The 12,337-nt window shown below is 41.5% G+C and overlaps 1 protein-coding gene across 2 annotated transcripts in view; it reads left to right on the top strand.

Annotated features, from left to right (window-relative positions):
- The window catches only part of CHN2 (chimerin 2), a 212,797-nt gene that overhangs the window by 185,415 nt on the left and 15,045 nt on the right, over positions 1 to 12,337 (top strand). For both annotated transcript variants that reach the window (XM_084858443.1, XM_084858444.1), the window contains exons 8-9: positions 2,820 to 2,904; positions 10,319 to 10,492. In XM_084858443.1, coding sequence (XP_084714569.1) covers positions 2,820 to 2,904; positions 10,319 to 10,492 — 259 coding nt within the window. The remainder of the gene's footprint in view (positions 1 to 2,819; positions 2,905 to 10,318; positions 10,493 to 12,337) is intronic.

The following is a 12,337-nucleotide window of genomic DNA, read 5'->3' as shown; positions in this document are numbered from 1 at the left end:
TCCAAAATGGTGCAAACCAATATTTATGAAAGGGTCCCAATGAATTTCGTGCCTTGGTTCTTCCTCAGGGACTTTTCCTTTAATACAAAGATGGGCCTATTCTCTGGGCAGGCAAACCCCCCAAAGAGTGCTCTTTTTAGAGTTTACACGCCCACAAAACAGGTCTGTCTTTGTATAGAATTTATTTTCCTGAAACGGAACTGTTCAAAAGTTGCAGGGATCCTTTCATAAGTATTGGTTGCACCATTTTGAATTTTGTCCAGATAGTGTCTGAAAAAGGAAAGGCAAATTTGTATATGAAGAACACTGTTGTGCTTGGAAGCCTGGGGAAATTATCAGATTTTTGTTGTCATAAGTGATAAAGGGTTCCCAGTTTTCAGAATCTTACCCCTTTGTTTTGTCTTTAATGTAGTGCATCAAAAGCTTCTATACAATTCAATGAATTATTTGTTTCTTTTACTAAAAGCCTTTTCAGTCCAATCTGCAGCCTGGTACCACAATCTGAAACACACAGTGCTGCCATCCAGAGTCTTTTGCACAGAGGCATCCAGTTCTTTTCTATGTGAAAGACGCCTTTGGCGTACATGGAACAGAATGTCTGTACATTGGCCTCATAGAAGAGATGAGATGCCTCTGCCCATATGAGAAACTTCAGATGCTGTGGAACACAACCAGCACATAAAGTTACATTATGTAAAGTGAAGACCGGTTTTCCCAGGCATTTTAGTCTTTCACTTTCTGTTTTAAATCTGTTACTGTATTTTAAATCTTGGAATTGCTGCCTGGTTTTATTTTGGCTTTTACTTCTATTTTGCACTGTGGTTTTAAACTTTTATAGTGCATCTTATGTTGTATTTTATGGTTTTAATTGTTGTGAAATGCCCAGAGAGCTTTGGCTAGTAGGCAGTATAGAAATGTAAGAAATAAATGCATACATAGATATGCATGGAGGCCAATAATCCGTGGGGTCACGAAGAGTCAGACATGACTGAACGACTGAACAACAACATACGTATCAGAATGATGTAGCAGAGTCCTGACGTGGTAAAATGGGCTGTAATGTTTCAGACTATGGGTGGGGAAAACACATTTTGAATGCTATGATACATTTTTTTAATTGCTGCAGAAAACTAGAACAGCAGGGAGAAGACTGAGATAGAACCAGTGGTGCAGGTAGGGATGGATGTTGGAGTCAAAGTCCAAGGCTCCCAAATGACCACCAGGAAAGTAGCAGGGGATGAGGGCATCAGGATAGCAGAAGCAAACTCCATTTTATTCCTGCAGTGGTGGTGCTATGAGTGAGTTAAAAATCCAAAGCTGCACATGTTCAGAGTATTATTTTCAATCAGACAAATTGCTACTGTTCTTGTTCTAACATTTAAGGAATGTAGAGGCAGTTGTAAAGCAAGGAATAGTGCTGCCAGGGGGGCGGGGAAATGTTAGTTGCGTGCTTCACAGCTGAAGAAACACACGTGGCTGTCTAAAGGGACCTCCCAGATGTTTAAATCTAGGATCTAAAATTACCTTGCCACACCACTGGCTAGAACCTTTCTCCCTGATGTCCTAGTATTGTTGTTTTACTTGCAGGGAGTTTTTTTTTTTTTTTTAAGTGGAGGGGCATTTTAAAATGGTATCCCCACCTGCAGCCTGACATGGTACAGTACTCTCTACCACCTGATTCTGCTGATCATGTAGATCTAGACTCAATTGCTCTATATGGTAGCAGGTACTAATAGCAAGCCACAGATATCAGGTGATTTTCACAAAACAATAAGAAAGGTTTGCAGTGGCATAAGAATTGCCTGAACCATGTGTGAGTACATCAGCATCTCACCACATAGTAACAGCAGCCATGTATAGCCATTTAAAATGGCATCTACACAGTGGGTTGGATCCAAATTTAGCCATACTTAGAGTAGAACCATGGAAATCAATGGACCTTGACTAACTTAAGTCTCATTGATTTCAGTGGGTCAGCTTTAAGTATGACTATATTTGGATCCAGCCCAGTGGCTGTAACATGTAAACTAGGTCTAAGTTCCACTGAAATTAATTAAAGTTGCTTTCATGTAATGTTTTTAGTGTGAGGTTATAAACAGCTGGGCATATGAAGCTGCCTTGTACTGAGTCAGATCACCTAGCTCAGTACTGCCTACACTAGGGGTAGGCAACTTGGTGCCCTCCAAATGTTTTGGAACAAATTACCTAGGGAGGTAGTGGGCTCTCCCACACTGGAGGCATTCAAGATGAGGCTCGACAGCCATCTGTCAGGGATGCTCTGACTTGGATTCCAGCATTGAGCAGGGGGTTGGACTCGATGGCCTTGTAGGCCACTTCCAACCCTACTATTCTATGATTCTATGATTCTAGACTACAACTCCCATAATGTCTAACCATTGGTCCTGCTGGCTGGGGCATATGGGAACTGTAGTCCAAAATGCCTTGCCTATGGTCTACACTGACTGACAATGGCTCTCCAGGGTCTCAGATAAAGATCTTTCCCAGCCCTATTGAAGATGGCATGGATTGAACCTAGGACCTTCTATATTCAAAGCAGGTGCTCTACCATTGAGTGGTGGCTCCTGTTTGTTTTTGTCTTGGGAAATGAAGAGAACTCTTGATATCCAATACACTATAGTGAATACAGTTTTCTTTTCCCTGGGCTTATTGTTTCCTCCAGCTTTTGGAATGCGGCTGGCCGTGAGAAAGACTTATTCTTAACTTGGTCCTTTGTTGCTTATCTCTTACTTCTACTTGTTCTATCTGTCAAGCCATCTGCCTCCTAATGATCCTGGATTTCCCCCCTTTCTGTGTTGCAGGTCCACACATTCCGAGGTCCACATTGGTGTGAATACTGTGCCAACTTCATGTGGGGACTCATTGCTCAGGGAGTAAGATGTTCAGGTAATCTTAAATATCTTTTGGCCCAATTCTTTCCCCTGAAAAACAGTAATGTAAATCTCTTTCAAGGGATCATGAGTGATAAAGGCCCTCCTAAATTTGCCAATATTTTAACTTTCTACAATTTCATCTTCATCTAGAGCAGGAGTGGGCAGAAGGAAGATCTCCAGATGTGTTGGACTTTAACTCCCAGTATTCTTAACCATTGTGTTGGCAGGGGTTTATGGGAGTTGAAGTCCAAAACAACTGGCGCTCTACCTTTCGCCCACCCCTGATCTAGAGTATTTATGTAGTTGTAAATACATGGTGAATATGATTATTTATGTATGTATGTATGTATGTATGTATTTATTTCTATACCGCCCAATAGCCGAAGCTCTCTGGGCGGTTCACAAAAATTAAAACCAAGGAGCACACAATAAAACAATACAATATATATAAAACATTAAAAAACATTATAGCAATGGCTGGTACAAAGAAAACAAGATGTCTCAATTTCACTCAGTGAAGTTCAACTCTTTATTTTTTTATGAAGCTCAGGATTTAGATAGGGTGAAAAGTATTACCATTTGCTTTGGGAAATGGCAGCTTCAACTTGATAAGCAATATCTTAAAATATATTGGGAACTGCTGATCCTCTTGAGGGATTATAATGGGGTGACAGTTTAGCAATAGAAGCACTAACCTCCTAGCAGCACTGACTGACCTACTTATAATATTGTTACTAGTTGCTGGCACTTAATGAACATTACATACCAATTGCCAATAGGCTTGCTAACTGTCTAGAAGAAACCAACAATACCTACTTAATCTGTTATGAGCCTTTAGCAGAGGTTTGATATGTAGGCAGAGCTTTTCATGAGATGTACCTATCTCCTGCCATATGCCGCAGATCACACTTATATTATGGCTTGTAACTCAGATTCCCAATTTTAGGTTGCCATAGATGAAAATAACTTTCTTCTCCTAGTAATACCTTAGAAGACAGGCATATTGGGGTTATATAGGAGACAAAAGTGAGGTGGACACTTTGGGACATCGAGAAGACCAGCTAAGAATTAAGCAGTAGCATAATGAAGCATTACATGGTCTTAGGGTTGAATGCGAGGTCTCACAGTTGAATGTGAGGCAGAAGGTAGATCTGCAGTTTTCCATTAAGGCCTGGCCACCATTGCTCACTGAGGGCCAAAGCACAGCAGGTAGCTATGTCAGCCTTCCCCAACTTGGTGCCCTCTAGGCATGCTGGATTGCAACTTCAGTCATTCCCTGCCAGCATGGCCATGTACACACTTCTGTACTTAAATTAAGTACAAGAGGGGAGGGAGGCAATTCATATTGTAAAGGCAGCATGTGATGAGGGGAGACTTGCCTCTTCACTCACCAGCTGTATTCAGAATGGAAATCCCCCATGCATACAGGACGCTAGGAGCGGGAGGGGCGCGCGGGGGGGGGGACATCATTACCAATGTTTTTTTCCCCCTAAAGCTCCCAGCCACTATCGGAGGAATTTCTATTCTTAATGTGGCTGGGGAGGGAAGAGGCACATCTCCCCCTGTCATACACTGCCTTTACAATAGGAATCTCCCCAACAAACACACACTCCTCTTATTACTTAATCAAACAATGAAGATGTAGCTAAATGCTCCACATTTAGCATAATATGTGGTTTGTCCCCAAAGAAAGTGAAGAGATGAGGAAGCAAGCTCCAGTAACAGCAGAAAGAAGGAACTAGCTGATTAGGTCTGGGAATGTGGGGCCTATGAAAGAGGTCCAGTTGCAATTTTAAAAGCCCCCAAATGAGGTGAGATGGGCATGGAAGGGTTGTTATATTGTTATATCAAAGACATCTCGTATCTCGGCTGGGAACAGCATGCCTTTATTTCATCCAAGGGTTATTCTTTTTCTACAATACCCTGTATGTAAGTCACTTAATATGTGGCTTACATTACCATTAATTGGGCATTTCTGGTCAGTGGTCAGCTTAAACAAGTAGGGATTTGTGCCACTTCGGCATTTTACAAAGCAAGTCTTAACACACTGTAACTCAATAAACAAAATTATGTAACCGAGAAAGGCAGATGCTGTAAAGTTTCCCCTAGCAGATTCATAGTGTAATCTTAAACATGTCTACTCAGAAGTAAGTCCCATTGGGCTCAATGGAACTTACTCTCAGGTAAGACTGTCTAGGATTACAGCCTAAGGCTGCATGTATCTGAGAATAAGCAGCACTGAACTTAATGGGACTCATTTCTGAATAAATATGCATAGGATTTCACTGTAAGTTATGCAAACTACTCATATAATCAAATCTAATAAAAATAATCACATTGGAGTGATTAGAAGCAAATTCCTTTTAGCATCAGCAGAACGGATTATGCAAGGCATCGCCTTTAGTGCTGAGCCAAATACTCTGTCCTAAGTGCAAAGCAGGTCAATAGGAGAGAGGAAGGAGGAATAATATTGATTATTATTGGATATTAGTAGGGATGTACGAAAGTCACTTACCTTTTCGTAAGGGTGATTAGCGGTGGGGGGGGAGACACTCCGCACCTCCCCCCGAAATCCTAACCCGTTCGGCTCTGCTCCACGGCAACTCTGTGGAGCCGCCGGCCAGGTGCACTCGCAGGCGTGTGGAGCCTGTGGATGCAAATGGCGGCTGCTACGGCGGCCGCCATTTGTGCCCATTTTTATACTGTGATAGGCTACGTAAATATTTTTACGGCAAAAAAAACAGGAACGCAAATGGTGGCCGCTACGGCAGCTGTAAAAAATATTTACGTAGCCTATCACGGCCTAAATGGGGAAGCGAATGGTGGCCACAGATGTGGCCACCACTTGCAAAGCAGCGCGAATGGCACCAGGTAAGTGCTCCGTTTTATGCGCCTTTCGCAGGGTGGTGGGGCGGGGGGGCTTTGTTCCGCCACGGATTTCGGGGGGCCGAATGCATTGGCATTCGGCCTCACTGAGATCCGTGGCGGAATTCTCTGACATCCCTAGATATCAGTGGGCCAATGAGTTGGAATGGGGCTGAATGGGGAAGAAGAGGGAACCATGAATTGCTGAAGTATTTCATTCTACTGTCTAGAATCTCTTGCGGACTAACCACACCAATGAGAGTCTTTAGCAGCCACTTCCTTATTTCCACAACCAATGGGACTCAAATACAACTTTAAAAAAAAGAAACTGAAACTCTCATGAATTTGTTAGACACTACTACTTGTGTCACGATTGTGGACATGTAGTTAGTTTCTGACATGAGAAGTGCAGGGGATCAGGTACTTCTGTTCCTGAAAATTCATTCCCTTGTTCTGAGATATATGGGTATGGGTTATGGTTGCTCAGTAGCAAGGCAAAAGCAGTTTGTACATGCTCAAAGGCACTTTTCTTTAATATATAGCTTCGCAATATATAGTGTTTCCAGAAAGAACCTTAGCACTGAGATATGTTCAGTGGGAAAGCCCCTGTGAGTCCCTGCTAAAATTAAGTCCTAAATGTAATGAGATCTCTTGGTATATCATTGGTGGATCCAATGTAGTTAGTCTGTGAACAGAAGGAACTCCTGCTTACTGAAAGAGAGTTGGACTCACGAAAGGACCACTTTTGTGATCGCAATCAGGGTTCTATCTCCTTTGGAAACATACACGTGCAGAGTTCAACATGTTTAGGCTTCCTGGCTCAAATTTCCACACTTAACACATAGACATTGGGGTGTGAGGGGTGGCGGTGAAGAAGCACATCCCTTTCAATTTATGGACACTCTTTGCAGAACATACAAACGGCGTAGACATGTAATAAATTATGTAGGAGCTGTATATATAGGCATAATATATATTCCTGGATTTTTTTCATTATTTTAATTATTTAACCTGTGAAAAAGCATGTTTGTTTAGTCTAAACCTTAACATTCAGCTTCATTAGGTTACCAATATTTAACTCTAAGCGGACAAACAAGTTTTTAACTACACAGGAAATGTTTAGTGAGAACTCCAAAAACAATAAAGGGAGTATCTTAAGTACAGCTGGCTGGATTTGTTTAGATTTCAGTGAACAATAAGGCATTATGTGGTCGTTTTTGTCTGAACGAGTCAAATCAACCAAACAGATTTAGTTAAAGGCATAGAAGTCCTTTACTTGTAGATATCAAAGGCCTATTTTTAGTCTAATAGGGGTAGGGCAACCTGCATATGGTCAGAGGCACTTTTATTATTATTTTGTATGTTCCAGGCATTGGCATTGAACTTAATTCCAGGACTGAACCATAGCTCAGTTTAAACCTAGGAAGTGGGAAGAAAGGGTGATTTGGATCTGGTCTAATTACTTTTCCCCACCCATTTACTGTATCTACAGGGGGGCCTGTGATGGCCCCTCATTGACATTCCAGGCCCTTTTCCTGCATGTTGTTTTTGCTTTTATTTTCTCAAAAAAGCTCTTAGGTCTATTTGGAAAGGAAAGGTTCCTCTCCTGTACAAGCACCGGGTCATTATTGACCCCTAGAGGGATGCTGCTTGCGCTGGCATTTGCATGGCAGACTATAGCAGAGTGGTTTGCCATTGCCTTCCCCAGTCGTGACTACCTCTCCCCCAGCAAGTTGGGTACTCATTTTACCGACCTCGGAAGGATGGAGGGCTGAGTCGAGACCCGGCTTCCGCTGGGATCAAACTCAGGTCGTGGGGAGAATTTCGGTTGCAATACTGCCGCCTACCACTCTGCGCCACACGAGGCCTTTTACCTGCAGAGATATAAGGCAAGATGTGCAAATGGGATTCTACCCTGTTGCTTACTAAGAAATTTACCACACAATCCTATACATGTCTAGTTAAAAGTAAGTCCCAATGATGACGCTTACTTCCAGGTAAGTAGGTATAGGATGACAGCCTAAGTTACTTCTTTCTTCCAGTGTTCTGGATAATGAATGCAAGGGCTCTGGGAAAAATGGAAGTGGGAAGCTGCAGAAAAAACAGCACCTCAAATAGGGAAACCAGAAAAGAGAAGATTCCGGTGCAGAGTAAAGGTGGAAACCTTTAATGTAGCTCTACACATTCCCAAGTAAAAAGTACTCCAGGAGTTAAACATACAAAAGAAGAAAGGACAACACTATGGAAACATAGAAAACCTAAAAGACAATGAAATAAAACATATGTAATATGAGTTATATTAAAGGTTTCCACCATTACTCAGCACCGGCCGTCTTCTCCTTTCTGAGATAAATTACAAGCAAAAGACATATATGTTTTAAAAACATATAAAATAAAAAATATATTATTTAACACAATGAACATATTAAACTAGCTGTATTTAGCTCTTGACTTTTATGTATTGTTTCTCTCACTCTCTCTCTCTCTCACTCACACACGCATGCGCGCGCACACACACACTATCTCATGCTGCTGGAGGGGGCCCACAACTGCTTGTTGTAAAGAAAAAAAACACAGGGAATCTCAAAAGGGGATTTAAACATACCACAAAAGTAATGCCTAGTTTGAGCCTTAAGCTCCCTTATTACTACATTTTTGGCTACAGACTTGGCCAGACCTCCTTGCCGCCACCCCTGCAATTGCCTTTCGTTGTTACTTTTAACTGTAGAAGCAGTAATTAGGTCAGACCTGCACAACTTGTGACTCACCAGCCTTCTATGGAGGCCCAAAAAGAGCTCAATACGTTCTGGTTTTGCTGTCTGCCTAATAACACTGGATGGGATGAGACTGTCAAACAATGTGAATGTCACAATTCATGGGTGATGGTCTGCATTCAGTTTGGTGACTCACAAATTGTGCCAGTCCAGGACAGAACAGCCCTAATTTAATACTTTTAAACTGGCTTAGCATCGCATCATTCTAGCTGTAGTTCCACTCCAAGTTTGTGTCTGCATTAGGCCCAGAATGTGCACCTTTTGGCAGGTACACTACCTTGCTGGAGCAGCAGACCTTCAAGAATTCAAGCATTATACTGAAACAACAACAAAAGGTTTCTGAAAACCTCAAAGCTAAAATGATGACAGCAGCTGTGTAATTGCAGTATAAGAGCTGTTCAGTGGCACACAGGGGAGCAATATCTCTTAAATGTGTAGATGACTATCTGAGGAATACTTGCACAGCCTTTTAAAATTACAGAAATTATTAAAATGTAAGCGCTATTACCCTTAAAGGCAGCCTTAAAATAATTTTAAAGAAATAAAAATATCCCAAATGCTGGTCCAGATGCTTGACTGTTTTTCAAGAGCTCACATCAGTGTTTACATATTAATTCTATATATGGCTAAAATGTAGGAATTATAAAATAGAGAGCAGTAATATTGTCCTAGAATTAAATCCTGATATTTTATGTACCCTGCCAGACATCATGAATGATTTTTCTTGGAGAGATCGAGTTCATTCACACTTCATCCCAACCCACTAGAAAAGCCCCATATTTGATATTTCACATCCTCTTTGCCCATCTTCTTTCCCCTCCTCCTCTACCTGAGGGGTGGGGAACCTCTAGCCCAGGGTCCAAATCCAGCCCTCTGGGGTTCCCCAAATTGCTATGCCCTCTTTTCCCCAACCACTGATCATTTGGTGGTTTCTTGGCTTTTGTGCAATTTTTCCCCATTCTAAAAGGTTGAAATGCCTTTCCTAAGCCTTCTGACTGGCAATAAGAACCACGCCTCCTTGGCCTTTGGCCTCACCCACCACTGGAATGCAGCCTCTAAGAGCTTTGAGAAATTGAATTCAGCCCTTGGGCTGAAAGAGGTCCCCCATCACACTTGTGCTACTCAGTCGTGAGCTCAGAACTGTGGGATGCTGGTCTCAGAGAGGTCTGCTCAATGCCTACTTTGTTGTCCTTTCAGCAGCAGGCGAAGACCTTTCTGTTTTTCCAGTCTTTTAAAGCATAATTGTAGATTTTTATATGGCTTTTAAGATCTTGGCACCTTTTCGTTCTTGTGTTTTTATCTGTTTGGATCTGTATTATTTGTATTTTAATTGTTTGTATTTTTTATTCAAACTGCCCTGGGAATTTTTGTTGAAGGGTGGTAGAGAAATTGTTATCCACTGATTATCCACACAATTGATATGATCTGTGTTGAAAGTCAATTTTAAAGATTATGGCCTCATATGGAGCCATTGGCATATGGAAATATTTCCAGCATCTTCCACATGGTGGCTTTCAGATTTAACAGTTGCTCAGATGTACTACACAGTTATGAAGAGTTTTGCCCCATTTACATATTGTGCCTGTTGTCCTAAGCATACGTTGGTTATGGTTATGTATATATAGCACTATTAATGTACATAGTGCATTGCAGAGTAACATATTTGAAAGTAAGTGTAACTGAGGCCTAAGATTGTAACATGTGGGATGTGTCTGGCAGGCTGGCTGCATGTTTTCATTTTTAAATGTGTTAAAACAACTAAAACTAATGCTAATTCTTCCTTTGCAGACTGTGGATTGAACGTACACAAACAGTGTTCAAAATATGTTCCCAATGACTGTCAACCAGACCTCAAGAGGATCAAACGAGTCTACTGCTGTGACCTCACTACACTAGTGAAGGCCCACAATGCACAGAGACCAATGGTAGTGGACATATGCATTCATGAAATTGAAGCAAGAGGTATTTAACTTTTTAAAGTTTTGATGAATTAGAATTGTCTTCTCGGGATGATTAGAACCCTGGGCTACAGGAGTTATAATACCACCTAGCGACAATCATCAGATACAATCAAGTCTTAATAATTTTCAGTTACATATTTCATATTGAGGTCCAATTGATATATTAAAGCTGGTTCCTTTATAGTTTTTTTCTAAAGGATTTTGTATGTGAATAATGGAGAGCAATTGTTTTAGAAATTACCTCATTTTGTTAAAGAAAGAAATTGTGGGATTTTTCACTTATTAACGTAGATTACTTTATTTATTTAATCCAGGAATTCACAACCTTTTCATGTGATGCTGGCTTGGGGGACAGGGGCAGCATGCATGTACACAGACATAAATGCACACACACATGCATGCACATGCACATACACACACATCCCACCAATCCTGATACAGATTGCTCTTTCATCACAGCAGAAGGAAAAGAATGATCTATATGAGGACTTCTGGGGGAAAGAGCAGAGTGTGCAGGCGGGGAAAAATTCAGTGGCAGTGGGAGGGTAAGGACACCCTTGGGTGGCCACAGGAGAGACCCTGGGGGCTGCAGGTTGTGTAACCCTATTTTAAAATATTTCGGTATATTCTGTGATTTTAAAAAAATCTGTTCCCTCACATTTATTTGGAAAATTTCCATTAAAACCACTGCACCTTCCATTAAAAATTACTGGAAGATGTGGACATTTGCTTGCTTTCAAAATGATAGCCAGGATTATATCAATGAAAATCGAGTGAGAGAAATAAATGTATGCTAAAATTATAATGAACATAAACATTTTAGCATATATTAGCAGAGGAATACAATGGAAGGCTTAAATATTTTTTTGTCATATATCAAACCTAGAACTGTATCTCTCTTTCATTATCAGAACTCTTAAATTGTGATGATATGTTAAGATTTCTTGTAACCTGACTTTGGTTGTGTCATAGTATCATGGTCAGACTCCATGTACTTTGAGCTCATGGTGTTCAGCTACGTCTGTGGTTATTTTAACTCCAGCATAAACACAGGGACCAAATCCAGATTGGGTATGCAGCACATAGGAAGGGGAGGTTTAACCCTTCTCTCCCCAGCAGGCGCTTCTCCCCCCGAACCCCTCCTGCCATGCAGCAGTCAGGGATAGTGAAAAAAGAAGCTACTATTGGCACCAATGGTAGGTTGTTGTTTTTTTTACTATCCCTAATTGCTACCGGGGTGGGGGAGTTTCTGGTGGAGAAAGGATTAAACCTCCCCTCCTTGTGTGCACTGGTCCCAGTCGAGATTGGCGGGGGGGCATACTTATATATCAAGATTCACATGTGGATTCAGGATGAAAGGAGGAACAGGGAACTTTCCTTCCACAAACTTCCCTAAGTTAACTTCTCTTAGGATCCAAGCCATTAACTTCAAAAGGGCTTAGTCTTTAAATCAGAATTAATTTAAAATGACTAAAATTAAAGTCATCATCAGATGGGAAGAGCCATTTCTCAGTGGCCAGAACTCATGTTTCAGATAGAGAAGGCCCTATATTAAACCTAGGTGTCTCCAGTAAAAAGGATAGTGAACAGGGCTGGCCTTAGGGTTAGGCGAGCTCAGCTGGGCAGTTGCCCAAGGTGCCAAACTGAGGGGAATGCCAAGCTGAGCTGAGTAGTGTGTGTGTGTGTGTGGGGGGGGGGGGTTGCCAAGCTTAGCTCAGTGGCTCTGTTTTTTTAATGTGCTGTCTGCAGTGAGGTAGGGTGGCAAAAAGCAAGTGTCTGTAACCTTTTGTTCATGGTTCTACAGGTTGTTTGGGTGCTAACTACAAAAAAGATATCCCTTCAATTA

This window comes from Heloderma suspectum, chromosome 5, assembly GCF_057233095.1.
Source record: "Heloderma suspectum isolate Gila_16-S chromosome 5, 16-S_ref, whole genome shotgun sequence".
Classification (NCBI taxonomy): domain Eukaryota; kingdom Metazoa; phylum Chordata; class Lepidosauria; order Squamata; family Helodermatidae; genus Heloderma; species Heloderma suspectum.
Note: the sequence above shows the minus strand (reverse complement) of the source record. Positions and strands in the feature narration are given on the sequence as shown.